At 37.6% G+C, this 17401-nt stretch overlaps 1 protein-coding gene across 3 annotated transcripts in view; it reads left to right on the forward strand.

Moving 5' to 3' along the window:
* Positions 1–1905: 1905 nt before the first annotated feature.
* APRT (adenine phosphoribosyltransferase) overlaps positions 1906–17401 on the forward strand; it is a 93334-nt gene continuing 77838 nt past the window's right edge. Inside the window, exons 1-2 of one of the 3 annotated variants that reach the window (XM_073616782.1) lie at positions 1906–2046; positions 3053–3340. In XM_073616782.1, the coding sequence (XP_073472883.1) occupies positions 3334–3340 (7 nt within the window). In that variant the 5' untranslated portion in view covers positions 1906–2046; positions 3053–3333. The other 2 variants (XM_073616781.1, XM_073616783.1) reach the window with 2 other exon arrangements.

The following is a 17401-nucleotide window of genomic DNA, read 5'->3' on the forward strand; positions in this document are numbered from 1 at the left end:
CTCACAAACAAACGTGATACAAAGGCTTGTCAGTACTCCAGTGAATGGAGCCGTGTCTCTAGACACCTGCAACATGGACCGGGTGTTAGGGGCCCGATTGGACCATTGGTCCTGGGCGGCAGGTTCTGAGGGGCGGCACATTAACGATCAAGAAGACAGTGGTCCCGTCCGATCAGGCTCCGCTCTGCCCACCCGCACCGCTCCTATCCTTATCTCACTATGTGGATGGCACGGCGCCGCTGCTATTACAGGTAATGGCAGAGCACTCACTGCCATACTGAAATCACGCCCGCATATGTGTGAACACCATCTAGCTGATGTTTGAAGTTACAGGTCTCATTGCAATTAGCACATTCATTAGGGGCTAATTGTTATTTCTGCCTTTGGTCTTGTATAGAAACTAGCTAGATTGCAAATCTGTAGCATAAAACCAAATAAAATGCAATACATCCATTTACAGTGCATGAAATCCTATTGGGCAGATATGCATAGGTTTGACACACAGAACTGCAGAATCCCAGCAAACACGCACACCATACACCATTCATCAGCAGATCTAGGTCACGCTTTGGCGTTCATCTTGTTTTTAACCACTTGCCGACCTCTGCACGCCGATGTACGTCCAAACTTTGACGGTGGATATCGTTGTTATGGCAGCAACTAGCTGCCATAACCCCGGTATCCCCGTTTTCATGCGGCGGCCAGCTGATAAAAGTGGTCCCTGTGGCGAATTCACTGCAAGATCACTTTTATCGGTGGCGGGAGAGGGGCCCCCCCCTCCCGCCGCGATCTGGTGCCCTCCGCAAGCTTACCGGAGCCAACGGTATCGGCGGAGGCGATCATCCTACTCCGTGCTGTGCCTGGAGACGAGTGAGGCTAAGATGGCGCCCACTCGTCTCCATGACACTGCTGGGCGGAAGCGACGTCAAAACGTCACTTCCGCCCACGCCTCTTAAAGGCATATTTTTTTCAATGTCATTTTTTTAAATTACTTTTTTTTTTTTTTAATATTGCATTTTAGTGTAAATATGAGATCTGAGGTCTTTTTGACCCCAGATCTCATATTTAAGAGGTCCTGTCATGCTTTTTTCTATTACAAGGGATGTTTACATTCCTTGTAATAGGAATAAAAGTGACACAATTTTTCTTTTTTTTAAAACAGTGTAAAAATAAATAAAATAATGTAAAATAAATAATAAAAATAAAAAAATTTAAAAAAAAACCCCCGTCCCGACGAGCTTGCGCGCAGAAGCGAACGCACACGCGAGTAGCGCCCGCATATGAAAACGGTGGCCAAACCACACATGTGAGGTATCGCTGCGACTGGTAGAGGGAGAGCAATAATTCTAGCTTTAGACCTCCTCTGTAACGCAAAACATGCAACCTGTAGAATTTTTTAAACGCCATTCCACGAGCGGGCACAATTTTGAAGGGTGACATGTTGGGTATCAATTTACTTGGTGTAACATTATATTTCACAATATAAAAAAAAATTGGGGTAACTTTCCTGCTGTCTTATTTTTTTATTCAAAAAGTGAATTTTTTTCCAAAAAAAGTGCGCTTATAAGACCGCTGCGCAAATACGGTGCAAAAAAAAGTATTGCAACAACCGCCATTTTATTCTCTAGGGTGTTAGAAAAAAAACATATATAATGTTTGGCGGTTCTAAGCAATTTTCTAGCAAAAAAAACTGTTTTAAACATGTAAACACCTAAAATCCAAAACGAGGCTGGTACTTAAGTGGTTAAAATTTCTAATTGATTCAGCGAGACTCAAACACTCTTTCTCTGTTTTGTTGAACTATCAGGGAACACTGGAAGTGTACAATACCCTGCTGTTTTACATCTCCAGCATGCTTTCATTCAGTCATGTGTTGCTAGGGTTAAAGGTTGCTTGGCAGTCACATAGAGGGGGCTGCTCCAAGTGTTTGTGCTTCCCCATATAGAAGTGGCTGGATTTAGCTGCAGACAGAGTAATTGAGAAGTTACAAGGAGGATATCAAGTACGCTGGACTTAAGCTAAACTTTTCAAAGGCTAAAATGCCAGGTAAGCATAACCTACATAAAAAGACTGTACTAATACAGCTAAAAACCATATTGTTCTTTCCCTAGATTAGAAGGCCGATGCAAAACTTGATTGAGGATCTGACTGTTTACAACTCTGCTAGGGGACTTCATCACATATTTTAGTGTTTGGGTGGCATCTGCTCAGTCAATGAGTAGAAGGAATCCTGTTGAGTAAGATTTCTGACACTTTCAGTAGTACATATGTCTGTATATGGAAAGCATTTAATGTTTTATTATGCAATATTAGTAATTTACAGCAAACCAATGACTGGTCCCTTAAGCTTTGTTTTTTTTTTCCCTCAGATTTACCAAAACCATAAAATATGAGGTCAAACCTTAAGAGTTTCAATTTGTATGCAATCAGGCAGGCCCTTGCACTACATGGTTTTGGTAAATCTAAAGGAAATCAGACAACAAAAGTTGTATAGTGTGTATGGGGTCTAAGTAATGCTGTGTACACACGGGCGGACTTTTCGACCGGACTGGTCCGACGGGATGAATCTGTCGGACAATCCAACCGTGTGTGGGCTTCATCGAACCTGCAGTGGACTTTTTCGGTCGAAAATCAGACGGACTTTAGATTTGGAACATGTTTCAAATCTTTCCGACGGACTCGAGTCCGGTCGATAAACCTGCTCGTCTGTATGCTAGTCTGACGGACGAAAACAAACGCTAGGGCAGCTATTGGCTACTGGCTTCAACTTCCTTATTTTAGTCCGGTCGTATATCATCACGTACAAATCCGTCGAACTTTGGTGTGATCGTGTGTAGGCAAGTCCGTTCGTCGGAAGTCTGTTGAAAGTCCGTCGGACCTTTGATGGTGAAAAGTCCGCCCGTGTTTACACGGCATATGCAACACTCCATGTGCTCTCTATATAATATGAAGCAAGAGAATTCTGACAGCAGATAGGAGAAATCTAGTCACGCTATCATATAAGGTTTCACAAATATTAACGTATGTCCTTTTTTTTTTCCCCAACAAATAGCGCTTTCTTTTGGTGGATCAACTCTGCATTTTTTATTTTTTGAGCTATAAAAAAAAAGACCGACAATTTTGAAGAAAAAAAATAATAATATTTTTTGGGGAGCCAGAGTATTACTTTTTTTATCTCATTAAAATCTTTTTATGAAGTGGATTCACACTATGTGGAGGATATTTTCCATTTTCTTTTGAGGGATACACACCCCTTGGGTGGACCTACATTCATACATCACCGCATAAATACCCGCACCAAGGAGATTCCAAGATTGCGAGATCTATATTGGAATGATCGGTGAGTAGCTGTTATCACGCTCCACGATACCTGGATAAAGTTCCGCATCTATCTCTGGTGGGATAACCATCCCTGGATGACTGCGATTTAAGCCTTATCTGACTCCCAGCCTCCGGCTAGAGAGTCCACCTTTTCCGGTAAGGGGAATCCAACCGTTTACATTTATCTACTGATGCCAGGTCACTTTAAGGTCTATCCCAGTCCTTATAGACCAGGGGGATTCAACTCATTGGAAGTATTGGAGCTGGTCTTTATTCACACTGGATGCATACATTACTGAACTCTTTTTACGATCAATAATTTGTTTTAGACGTTCTGATCTCATTTAAAATGCATTGCTTGGGACTTTACATCCATTTATTTTGAAATTCACTTATAGTTATATGAAAGTGTACCTTTGCATTTCACTGTTGTGATCTTTTATATATTCTTTGGGATACACATTTTTATGTTCCCTGTTATATTATTTTTTCTAAGAGTACGTAGATGCACGTTTTTTACAGAGAGTTATTGAACTCTTATTTTCTGAACACTAGTCACATGTGTTCTCATACGCAGATTTGATATTTTTTCTATAAGTTGACACTCCTTTTTTATACACGCAGATTTTTGTTGATACACTAGTTGTTTCTTGCGTAGTTGAGTTCCATCTCAATAAAACTTTATTGTGCATTTAACCTCCAGATGAACATTCTGGTCGGTTGTTGCCCGATAACAGACGCGGTTTTTTCTAGCGCCACATTATTATATTTTTATTCTTTTACCCAAAAGTATCCCAGAGGTCGTATTCTTGTATGTAGTAAGTTCACTAATGGTGTTGTTAAGGGATTGATTTTTGTAACTACACATCTGACCTGTATGTGTAAAATTACTAGTGCGGATGGGAATACCCTTTGAAATGTTGAATACTGACTTGGAGCACATACCTACTCCTTTGGATGTATTGCCTAACTGAACACACCACTCGGGTTCCTGTGTCATTCCTAAAGTGTAAAACATAATACTCTGATTGCGGTATCCTTCTGAGACATTCTTAATACTTAAAACTAGAGTATTTTTCAATAATGACTTGAGGTTTAGAGGGACAGCTAAAAGTGGGATCTTAGCAGTTTCTGGGTGTAACTTACTACAAATCCAGCATTTTTCATATCCTGACTTTCTAGCATAAGCATATTTAAATTTTAACAGTAACATTTTTCCAGAAATACCTCTTTCTTTGATCAATTCATTAGAGACATCTCTTTTACTGTGATCTCTGGGGTGAAAGTCAGTTAAGTTGGTGTGTACTTTGCTTTTACCACATATGAGTTTCAAGGCTCCTAAGTCATCAGGATGTTAGATACAGTTAGTTATTATCCACACTAGGACAAAGATCAGAAGTAGAAATGAGCGACATCACTGTCATTTATTCCTATGCTTGTCTTTTGAGGACTTAAAACACCTGCTTCGCCTCTTTTCAGCCTTTCTTCAATTCCTGGGCTTAGATCAACCTTCTTTATCTTGCTGGCATGGATCCAGGTAGGACTTTCCTCGGTAAGCATGGCGGTCCTGGTGACGGCTATCACTTTGGTCAATGGTCCGAATGGAACCTCTTGTGGCTTTCAACCTTTCTGAAGCCTCTGGACCACAACTTGATCACCGACCTGGAACGGGTGGGTTGGTACCTGTGAAGAAGAAAGAGAGGTGCAAGCAACTCTTCTTTCAACAATATCAAGAGTTTTAATCAGTTTTTTTACATATTCCTCCTGTATCTGTTCCAAATCACCTTCCTCCACCATCAAAGGATGACTAGCCCACGGTGTGGGGAATGGCCTACCCATGAGTACCTCAAAGGGGGAATAACCCGTCACACTGTGAGGGGTCATTCTGATTTCAGCTAATACAGCTGGGAGAACTTTTCTCCATTTGAATAATAAAAAGCTTTATATTGTAGAAAAAGCTTTCAAAAATGATGACTGATTGTGAGACGAATTTTGTTAATTATCTCTGAGTCAGCTTAGATCAAACTGTGTGTTTTATTATACACACAAAAACTTGGTAAATACTTACAAAAATTGTACATTCATATTCATAATTGGTGTTGCTTCATATATGCAAAAATGTTCAAGTATAGTTCATTTGTTTCAAAGATCTGAAAAGAGTTTTTAAACGGACATGTGCTTTCTTCTTTGTCTTGGCTTTTTAAAATGGCCGATAAATCTCATGTGTCCTGAAAGAAAATCTGTGTGCTGTAGATGTTGTTCTGAAGGCAGGTAAGATGGAACAGCCTGAACAGCTTTTTTTGCTTTTGTTTATATGGACTCAGCCTTTTCAAATTCGCGCCCAAACACAAACCCCTCCCATAATCACTCCCCTTTTTACAAGGGTGGGGGTAAGAGTAGATATCTGAGCTCTCAACATCTGGTTCATCTTTAAACAGACCTTCTATACATAAGACAGGATATGTGGGAGAGGGGCAATCAGACCAAACATCAGACCACTTAAAAAATGCCTCTTTCAAACATAATATCGGTTACATAGGAATACCTTAAAGACATATATATTATTTACAATATCCATCAAAATCCTGACAGGTTCTAGATTTGCAGTCTCGGTTAATAAGTCACCACCTGGATGTTATTTAACTCAATGTCTGCCATTCATACAATTATAGGGAATTCATACTCTGTATAAAGCCAATTAAAATGTAGATATTAAGAACATTCCCCTCTGAAATATGAATAATAATCATATTTTCAAGCTTTTAATTCATTCATAACATTCATATCACATTCTCTCTGATTTTGATCCAATAACTCCAAATGTATTTCCATTATAACCGAGTTTGCAATACCAAAACTCATCTTTCTTTTAAGCTTATTTTGCAATAAATTATCTCCTTTCCTGATTTCATTTCTAATTCGATAATATAATTTTTTCATTCTAAACGTCAAACATAACTGGAATATAATGAATAACATAATAATAAAAAGAATAACTGTAGGATGTGATAAAATATTTCCTGCTGCTGAGGTTATTGAAGTTTTTCCCCAAAATGATACACTATTACTGAATTTTTTCCATCAATTACTTCCTGAAAATTCTGACCATTGATGAGATATCACTTGCAAATTACCTTATGAATTACATTTGCCCATTCTTCCCAAGGAAATTCATCTATCTGAGATAGATTATATTATGTGGGAAGAGCACTTATATTTTTCATAAGCATATTTGTTAAATTTGTTCTAAACCCATTAATACTTATTGCTACAATGTCTCCTTCTATACAATACAAACCTTGATTTAGGCTTTCTGTATTTGTACAAGAAGAGAAAAAAGTTTTAACCCTTTCTGTATCTGCCATGATCTGAAAGCAAACCTTCTTTTTATCTACACAAGTAATTAATTCATAAATTGTTTAAATTTTTTCTATTCTCGCTGAACATAATGTATGATTATGATAACAAGAATGAAAAATACTTTTGTCTTGATTAGGTAAACAGATAACTTTAGATTGAAATTGTAAACATGATGACAGATCTAATTGTTCTAATTCAGAATTTTCATTGTCAAATGAAAAATCTGTATACTGTAATTTATAGTATAATAATTGTGTATTGCTGATAGGTAATCCCAATACAGTGATTGGAACCAAAATTTGTTCTTGTCCTGCTATTGGAATAATAAAAGAACTACAACAAACATCCTGTTTGCATCCTATCCATTTATTTACCCATAAAGCTGTATGATTTATAGCCTATACATATTCTCTGGGTAAATTCTGTAAAATGCCAAGAGGAGTTATTCCACTCTGAAATGCTTGCGCAATTATTTTAAAATTAGTGGAATATTCAGTCTGGATCTCTAAGCATGCTCTGGCAATATGAGAATGTTGTTCACTTGTCATTGAATCAAGAGTAATATTTTGAAGATGTAAAATAGATGGACCCATTATATTAGCTGTTTTAATAACCATATTTTCTAAAATTTCATTTAAATTTCTCTGAATTTTAATCCCATTACTACCCACTAAACCAGCTGTTTCAAGATCAGACTTTAAAGTATTCATATCCATACTATTTGTTATACTCCCAATTGTGCCAATCCCTCAGAAAATACCTTCAACAATACCACGCTTATTTCTGTTACGATTTCTACTATTAATTCCAAACCATCTTTCAATACCCAATTCCATATTAACCAAATGTCCTTGACATTGTGGAAACCTTGTAGAAATTTTCCATTCTGAAACATTAAAGTTCCACAATATAATGACAAACTTTCCCTCTCTTTAAGAGTTCTGGATTGGAAATGGTTAATCTGAAATGGATTTGCCAAAACACTTTTCTTACCAATACATGGAGTTTTCCTAAGAGAGATTACAACAACACTTGCCTTCACACATTTCACCGGATAATTTCCTATTGATATGCAACATTTATATATACCAGTATCATTCAAAGATACTCTCATTTGTTGATAAACAAATGTATTATTGATCCAATTCACTCTACCAAAAATTCCTTTATGAATTATAATAGTAGAACTGTGAAGAAAACTTCCTAAAAATTCATCGTTCCTTTTCCAAGTTATCAATGAATCTTGAGGTACATATATTTCTGTTTTACATATCAAATGCAAACTATCTTTATCGTCAATCATTTTTAAAGATTGTGGGAAAATATACATTTCTGGAATAATTATGTTGACCACAGAAATACTAACTTTAACCCTTATTTGAGTTAATTGTCTTGTTACTTTAAAATCTCATGTTCTTACAACGTCCCCGTTTTCATCTCCAATTATATTTAAATGTTCTGGAGCTAATATTTTTACTAAACTTTGAAAAAGATAATAAAATTGATCTAAGGGATAAATTACTTTCCCAGATCTAGACATAGTATTAGTAACATCTCCAGACCAAACTGTTGAATCATTACCCTTTAAATATATAGACCAGAAACTCCTCAACAATATATTACATTCAAAAGTTCCGGTTTTGTTGTTTAGTCTATAAGATCCCTGCATTTTAACAAAATTTGTTTTAGATTCTATTTTAACGTTGACTTCGATATTATTGCTATGAATGAAATGAAATACAATTGCATACACCAATCATATCCCTGTCCTACGCATACAAATCTTCAGCTGTATTAATATCAACGTATCTAAAATCATGATTTCTGTCATATGCATTAATATCAATAACTCTCTCATTTTTGTCCTTTGTATTGATATTAGTGTTATGATTTTTTTCCTCTGTATTGATATCAATGTCTACATCTCTTTTGTTTCTGAATAATGTAATGTCTTTGTTGTGTAATTCTTCAATCCTGTTAACCTCTGCATAGCTGGAACAGTTTGTGATATATTTTACCAGAGATAAAATTGTCACTAGAGAAAAGATGAATCCTGTGATGATAAGTTTTCTCTTTTTAAAACCTTTCTTTTGTTGAGCTGACATCTTTACTTCCTTTTGGAATCCACAGTTTCTCCAGGTTAGATTTTTACAATTCATTCCTGGAAAAAGAAATGCAGCATCGTTATATTGGATTATAAAGTTTGCATTGATCAGTGTGTACCCACGTTTTTTGTTGTCTACGTGCATTTTTCACTGAATTGAGGGGCCTTTGTACCTGTACCATTACCCCTTGAACATCCAAGATGTCAAATGGACCTTCCCAATTACTTTGCCATGGTCCACTTTTCCTGAAACTTTTTACCATGAGCTGACCTCCTTTCTCAAACTTAGAAGTGTGTGGAGGGACCATTTTTTGCATACAAGTAGCTGCATGTGGCAAAATACTGTTCAAATTGTCCTGTAACATCTGCAACCATTTTGACTTCTCTATTGCCTCCCTTTGGGGTGTAGACAAAAAAGGTTCATGGGGAAACACAAGTGGCATTTTCCTTCCTGTCATTAATTCAAAAGGAGAATACTTTGTAGCAACAGAAGCTGTGCTTCTTACACTCATTAAAATGAATGGAACAACATCAACCCAAGTATTTCCTCTGTCTAACAACATTTTTGCAATTCTAGATTTAATAGTCCTATTCATCCGTTCAACAATTCCTGCAGACTGTGGATGATGGTACATGAAATCTCTGTTCAATTCCCAAAATTTTACACATTGCCTGCATGATTTTACCTGTAAAATGGGATCCTCTGTCACTACTGAGGTTTGCTGGTATACCCCAAACTGGAAAAACATGATTAATCAACATCCTAGCAGTTGTTAAAGCATCATCTTTGCGTACGGGATGAATCTCGATCCACTTTGAGAAAATGTCAACTAAAACCAATGCAAATCTGAATCCATTTTTTCCTGATGGTAATGGCCCTATATAATCTATTTGTATAGAAGACCAAGGTCCATCTGCTGGAGGAATTCTTTGTAAAGGAGGTTGCTGACCCTTTGGTCTAGGATTCACTTGTGCACAAATCAGACAAGATTTGATTACACTGTCTACTGTCTCTTCCATTTTGTCCCAATAAAATTTCTCTTTCAGAATTTCAAGTAATTTTTGCTTACCAATGTGACCTAAACTGTCATGGTTGAATTTAGTGAATTCCACCTGTAGGTGTTGTGGTATAACAGGGCACAAAAATCCATCTGAGTCATGACATAAGATCCCGTTTTCATAAACAAAAGAAGACCCTAAATCACCCGATGAAGAACAAAAGATTGACATGTCTCTTTTGTTCCTCGGAAAACGTGTGTCTGTTTTTTTCACAACATTAATTGAAACCGTTTCAGGTTGAATTATTAACTCTCCATGCAAAACTGCTTCCTTTACTAATGTGTCTGCTTTTCTATTGCCTACAGATAACTATTATCTTTTTTATGTGATGGAATTTTTACAATAGCATATGCAAGAGGATTACTCTCTGCAAGGTCAAAACTGATTCTAATGTCTCTTTCTGCACAAGAGTCTTATTGGATGAATCTACAAAACCTCTACGTTACCAAATAGGTAAATAATCAGTAAGAGAACGAACAACATATGAGCTATCACTATAAATCATTAGTGAGCCTCTATTCTCTTCCTTGTCAATTGTCAATACAGTTTTTACTGCTTTAAGTTCTGCTCGTTGAGCTGAAAAATGTCCTGGCAACTTGTGTTGTATGGCAAGATTACGCTTTGGATACCAAATTGAATACCCACTGTAATAATTACCTGACACACAATATCTTGAACCATCAACAAATACAGGTTCATCAATTTCCTCTGCCTCTCTACGAAAGAGAAGAGAATGTGTTTCATGGACTTCACACAAACATTCATGTTCTAGCCCATTGTATTCCATCAACTGAGGAAGGATATACTTGGCATTGTGTTCGACCTGTTGTTTAGGTGACAGAGCCAATAACTATTGAGAAAATCTTTGGTTGGAGACTCCAGGAACATTTTTCTCAAAAAGGAACTTCAAGGTACTATGTGGGGTTTGCAGAAGGATTTTGTTAAATCCTACAATATGCTCTGTTGCTTTTACTGCATAATGCACACCCACTAAATGTTGAACACATTCGTCGAGTCCCCTCTCTACTGGGGTAATTATACGTGGAAAATACCCAAGAATTCTCCAATCTTCTCCCTGTTTCTGAAGCAAATCAGCTGAGATGGCAATCTCTGAAGCATGCACTTGCAAAGCAAATGGTGCCTGTGTATCCACTGTCGCTAATGCAGGGGCTGACTGCAAATCATTTTTCAACATTTCAAAAGCTTTTTGCTGGACTTCTGTCCAGGGACCAAATTCATTATTCTCTGTATGTTTTAACAAGTCATATAGCGGTTTCGCCTTCTCTGCCAATGACTCAATAAAATCTCTGGAAAAAATTTACCAATCCCAAAAATTGTCTCAATACTTTGAATGTTGTTGGTATAGGTAAAGATGAAATAGCCTCTATACGTTCCTGTAAAGGCTGCTTCTTCCCTGGGCCAATCAAAATTCCTAGAAATTTTACCTCACTTTTCATAAGCTGAACTTTGCGTGTATTCAGCTTGAGACCTTCTTCTTGCAGAAGTGTGAACAATTCTGCCAGAAGAGTCAAATGCTCCTCCTCATTTTCACTTGAAAGAAGTATGTCATCTACATACTGAATTAAACAATCAGGTCTAGAGAACCTTGATAAAACATTTGCCAACACCTGATGAAATATAGACGGGGAACTATGATATCCTTGCGGAAGTCTTGTAAAAAAATATGAAACATTTTTGTACACAAATGAAAATTTGTATTGACAGCTCTTGGCTAAAGGAATGCTAAAAAATCAGTTTGCAATGTCTAATACAGAAAACACTTTTGCATTAGCATTTAATTGCGACATGATGTCTGGTGTTTCTGCTACAATAGGCGAACAACATGGTATGTATTTGTTTAGCATTCTTAAGTCAATCAAAAGTCTGTATGCACTGGGGTCATCTTGTTTAGCCACAACCCATAAAGGATTATTTGTCACAGAATATGCTTTCCTGATGATACCCTGTTCCAAAAACTCTTGAATGATCAATGAGACAGGTTAATCAGAATCTGGTGGTAATTTATATGGCTTCACGAAAGGATGGACCTTGCCTTCAACGTTAACTTCAATACCTTTAAATAAGCCAACATCGTTCTTTTTTTTACTCCAAAGTTTTTTGTATGACTGTACCACTTGTTTTAACTTCAAATTCTCTCCTGTATCAGGCCATTTGTAATCAGTGTCAACCATTAAACCCAACAATTATACAAATTGCTGCATCCGATAAAACAGGTAATTTCAAACCAGTGACATGAATCTGAGCACCAGTGTCTAAAAGAGTTCTCACCTTTTGTCCATTAATTTTAACCTTTAAATAAGGTCAACCACTCTTGTCTAGAAATATAGGCGCTACGGGGACTAAAGAGTGGTATTGAATTTCTTTTTCCTCTATCTGTCATGGAGAAGATAACAGTGGCTGTCTCTCACTGCTATTGCTGGTTGAATGTGCATTCATATTTGTACCAATCTCTTTTAGCTCTTTCCTCAAAGGGGCATACGGAGAAAAAGTTTTAACTTCTTCTGTTGAAGGTGGGGCAGACGGTTTGGTGAATACTAATCCATATTCTTTTCCAATGTTATTCGACTCAATATATTTTAAATACTTCCTACACTGTGATTTATAATGACCAGGCTTCTGACAAAAGAAACAAGTCATTGGTCTTTTATTATCAACCTGTCTTACCCTGTCGTTCCTGAAGGTGGCAGCACCACCTGCTTTAACATTATTCTGAATGTTTATGTCAGAATCTCTATTCTGAATGACAGAAATTTTAGTTTTCAAAGTACTCTGCTTCAGTTGTCTTCTTACAAGATCTACAACTGAAAATGGATCGTCCAGAGTTTCTTTTTGACTAGCTAATGCCATCGATGCAGGATCTAGATATGTACATTTTCAAACAAATGCCCTTATTAATGCAGAATTCTCATCTCCCACTGCATATACCATTTTGAATGCCTTTGCAAATGTTTCACGAAAATTTTATGGATCTTCGTGTATAGTTGCTTTTAAAGAATCCAATATCTCAACTGTCGGAGTTTCCTCCCCTGTGATACACATTAGTAACTGACGCAATCTTTCAGATGCATCAGTGTGAACTTCAGTTCCATAATCATCAATGTAAGGTGTTTTGACTAAACGTCTTGCTATATGATTAGGAACCCATAAACAGAAAATTTTATTCCTTTGCTCATCAAATTGAAACGATCGCAAAAACTTTCAAAGACATCCCCATTGCAAAACTCTTCTGCTCTCAAATCATAATGTGGGATATCTTTCAAAATTTTCATCAACTGATCGTGTATTTGCAATTTAAGTTTAGACGCTCTGTCTAATAGCTTTTGCTTTCGAACGTCACCTTCTGACGGTTCCTCTAGCTCAATAGAATTATCCGGTATAAACAACGATTTTGCCGCAGCTGTCTGTTTTTTTTCACCCCCCTTTGTAAGTACAGAGATATGTTTGTTTTTTGAAATTGTAACATTCTGCATTTCTATTTCATCCTCTAAATGCTCAATATACGTACAAAAAGTTTCACAATTTGAACAATTTACAATTGAACAGGTACATTCTCTTGTGTTTGCATAATTTCCGTTACATTTTGACTTGCTGACTGATTCACTACACAAATCATTTGTTTGTCTGGCTCATCAAAAACCATTGTATTGAAAACCGTAACTAGCTTCATTACATTACGTAATTTTTTCTTTGTTTTAGCTAATGAAAATCTAGTTTTATCAATTTCATTTTTTGCCTGTAAGCATTGATTATACATTGACTGCCATAACTCAGCGTCAGAGACGTGATTCGCTAAACCTTTAAATTCTAAATTGCTTTCTTCTGAAAATACTTTTATAAATTCCATATTTTGGTACTCACCAAATATAAAACTTTTCCGTTTTCCACTGGACTCGAATTAAACCGTCTGTCAAGACTTCTGTATATCCTAAATTCTCTGGTCTTTCACAATTATCGATCTGATCAATCAGATTTTCTCTCTAGGTTCATTCAATTTGTGCAAAGTTAATTCCTGTTCATCACTTTTTCCCCTCTGATCAAGGGAAGAAAGTGGAAAAAACTTCTAACGATTGTTACTGACTTGGCTAGCCAATGTAATAAAAAGTTTATATTGTAGAAAAAGCTTTCAATAATGATGACTGATTGTGAGATGAATTTCGTTAAATATCTCTGAGTCAGCTTAGATCAAACTGTGTGTTTTATTATACACACAAAAACTTCGTAAATACTTACAAAAATAGTACATTCATATTCATTAGTGTTGCTTCATATATGCAAAAATGTTCAAGTATAGTTAATTTGTTTCAAAGATCTGAAAAGAGTTCTTAAATGGACAAGTGCTTTCTTCTTTGTCTTGGCTTTTTAAAATGGCCGATAAACCTCATGTGTCCTGAAAGAAAATCTAAGTGCTGTAGATGTTGTTCTGAAGGCAGGTAAGATGGAACAGCCTGAACAGCTTTTTTTGCTTTTGTCTATATGGACTCAGCCTTTTCAAATTTGCGCCCAAACACAAACCCCTCCCATAATCACTCCCCTTTTTACAAGGGTGGGGTCAAGAGTAGATATCTGAGCTCTCAACATCTGGTTCATCTTTAAACAGACCTTCTATACATAAGACAGGATATGTGGGAGAGGGGCAATCAGACCAAACATCAGACCACTTAAAAAATGCCTCTTTCAAACATAATATCGGTTACATAGGAATACCTTAAAGACATATATATTATTTACAATATCCATCAAAATCCTGACAGGTTCTAGATTTGCAGTCTTGGTTAATAAGTCACCATCTGGATATTATTTAACTCAATGTCTGCCATTCATACAATTATAGGGAATTCATACTCTGTATAAAGCCAATTAAAATTTAGATATTAAGAATATAACAATTTGCCAAAATTCCCACCCGTAGCTTTCCTTATCCTGTCTTTAATTGTCCTATTCATTCTTTCTACAATCCCTGAAATCTGTGGATGGTAGGGGAGGAGAAATTTCCAGTCTATTTTTAGTACTTTTACAAGATCTTGGCAGATTTTAGCTGTGAAGGCTGGGCCATTGTCTGAATTTATTTGTAATGGACATCCCCATCTGGGAATAATTTCCTGTGTGAGGATCTTCACCACAGTTTGTGCGTTTTCATTGTTCGTGACAAAGATTTCTGGCCAGCATGACATCATGTCCACTGTGACCAAAAGATATTGTTGTTTCTTTCCTTTCATTGGGCATATGTGTAAAGTCTATCTGTAAATGGGTAAACGGCATTGTTGGGTACTCAAGATGTTCATGCTTTGATTTCTTTGGGTTTGTTGGATTGTTCCTAATGCAAGTGACACATCTCTGTACAAAAGCTTTGACTAGATTAGGTAGTCCTGCAATGAAAAAAATCTGCATCTAGGAGTTCACATGTGGCCTGTCAGCCCTTGTGACCCAGTCCATGGTATTGTGCAATGAACAGGGGGGCGCTAGCAACAGGAATAGACGGACTCCCCTCTTGGCAGATTAATCCTGTTTTAGGATCCTTTTGCACCATTCCATCACAGTTCCATTGCGCAATATCATCAGGGGTGGCAAAAACCTGCAGTTCCGTGAGCCAATGTGTCTCTTTCAGGGAACATGGCTGAGGTGTTAGCATGGGCATTTGAATGTTTGCCTTTTGTGTAGATGCAGCTTCTTTGGCGATTCTGTCAGCTAGTGGATTACCTTTGGCTACATCAGTCATTTGGCCTGTATGTGCCATACAGTGCATGATAGCTAGTTTTGAAGGCAACGGAATTGCATCTAGTAATGCTGCGACTAGGTCAGAGTGTGAGATGCTCTTTCCATCTGCTGCCACATATTCTCTGGGAAGCCATATTACACCATGGTCCCAGATCACACCATGAGCATATCTGGAATCGGTGTAAATGTTTACCTCTTTTCCTGCAAACAGCTGGCATGCACGGGTTAATGCTATCAATTCAGCAGCCTGTGCAGACTGATAGGGTATTGGATTGGCCTCCAGGACAATATCCGGCAGTTGGACCACAGCATATCCCGCGTGATAGACATTATCACTTGGTCTGCTGCAAGAGCCATCAACAAAAACTGTTTGTGCAGTAGGGATTGGTACTGAAAGCATATCTGCTCTAGATGAAGTGTCCTGATGTATTGATTGTGTACAGTCATGAGGTGGTGGTAAGTCATCCTGTTCTCCTTTAAGACCTAATAAGGCATTCAAAATTGGAGCTGGGCCAGAGTTTATCTTTGAACTTTTTATTTTCAGGTTTGGATTGGACAGGAGGATGACTTCATACCCACTCAATCTTTGTGCTGACATATGCTGAGTATGTAAAGTTTTGAGGAGTGTGGTGACATTGTGTGTAGTATGATGACCCAAGGCAAAAGGTGTTGCCATCTCTACAACCATTGCACAAGAAGCCAGTGCTCTGAGACACGCGGGCATGCCCTGCACCTGTACTGGAACCACCTTTGAGAAAAAAGCTACAGGGCGCAGTCTCCCACCATGTTCCTGGGCCAGTACTCCCGGCATGGTTCTGCAATTTTCTCTGGCAAACAAGTGAAACATTTTGCCATATTTAGGAAGGCCGAGGCTTGGGCTGATAACCATTGCACATTTCAACATGGCAAAAGCATTTAACGTTTCATCAGACCATTTTACAATATCAGACATTTCAGAGAGGGTTGCTTGTCTCAATATATTGTCATAGAAAGAACAGTCAGGTATCCATTGGCAGCAAAAACCAATCATTCCAAGAAAGGTAAGCATGTCTTTCTTGGTAAGTGGGCGGGGCAGACCCACTAGAGCGGTAGCTCTTTTGTGACTGACTTTCCCAACTCCCGGAGACAGCACAATCCCTAGGTACTCAACCTTCTGTTTACACCATTGTAACTTTTTCTTAGACACTTTGTGACCACATACATGTAACCATTTCAGTAAGGATAGGCTATCAGCTCGGCAGTCCTCCTCTGAAGAACTACAAATCAAAAGATCATCAACATATTGCAACAGTACAGAACCATGAGGGGCAGTCCAAGGCCTGAGGGAGATGGAGAAAAAAGCGTTCTTTAAATCAATCACAGTAAAACATTTGGCTGTTGCTGAAATGGAGGACAGGAGTGATGGAACATCAGGTACAATGGGTGCTATTGGGACTATGAGGTCATTTATGGCCCTCAAGTCCTGTACAAACCTAAAGGAGCCATCCGGCTTCTTTGCAGGGTTAACAGGTGTGTTGTATGGAGAAATAATTTCTTGCAGGATCCCATCCTGCAGAAACTTTTTCACCATTGGCACTATGCCATCCATATTTTCCTTAGGGAGTGGATATTGTTTGTGACAGATAGGAAATGCTCCTTCTTTGAGAGTGGCCTTGTATAATGTGCATGAAATAAGTTCTATGTCCAGATCTGTTGTAGACCAGACCTGGGGGTCTATATCCTAAAAATCTTCTTCACTACTTTGTTGTGACAGCATCAATAAACCTGGTTTACATGCTACTATAGTGACTTTGAGGAAATATCTAGATCTCCTTCTGAGTT

This window comes from Aquarana catesbeiana, linkage group LG02, assembly GCF_042186555.1.
Source record: "Aquarana catesbeiana isolate 2022-GZ linkage group LG02, ASM4218655v1, whole genome shotgun sequence".
Taxonomy (NCBI): domain Eukaryota; kingdom Metazoa; phylum Chordata; class Amphibia; order Anura; family Ranidae; genus Aquarana; species Aquarana catesbeiana.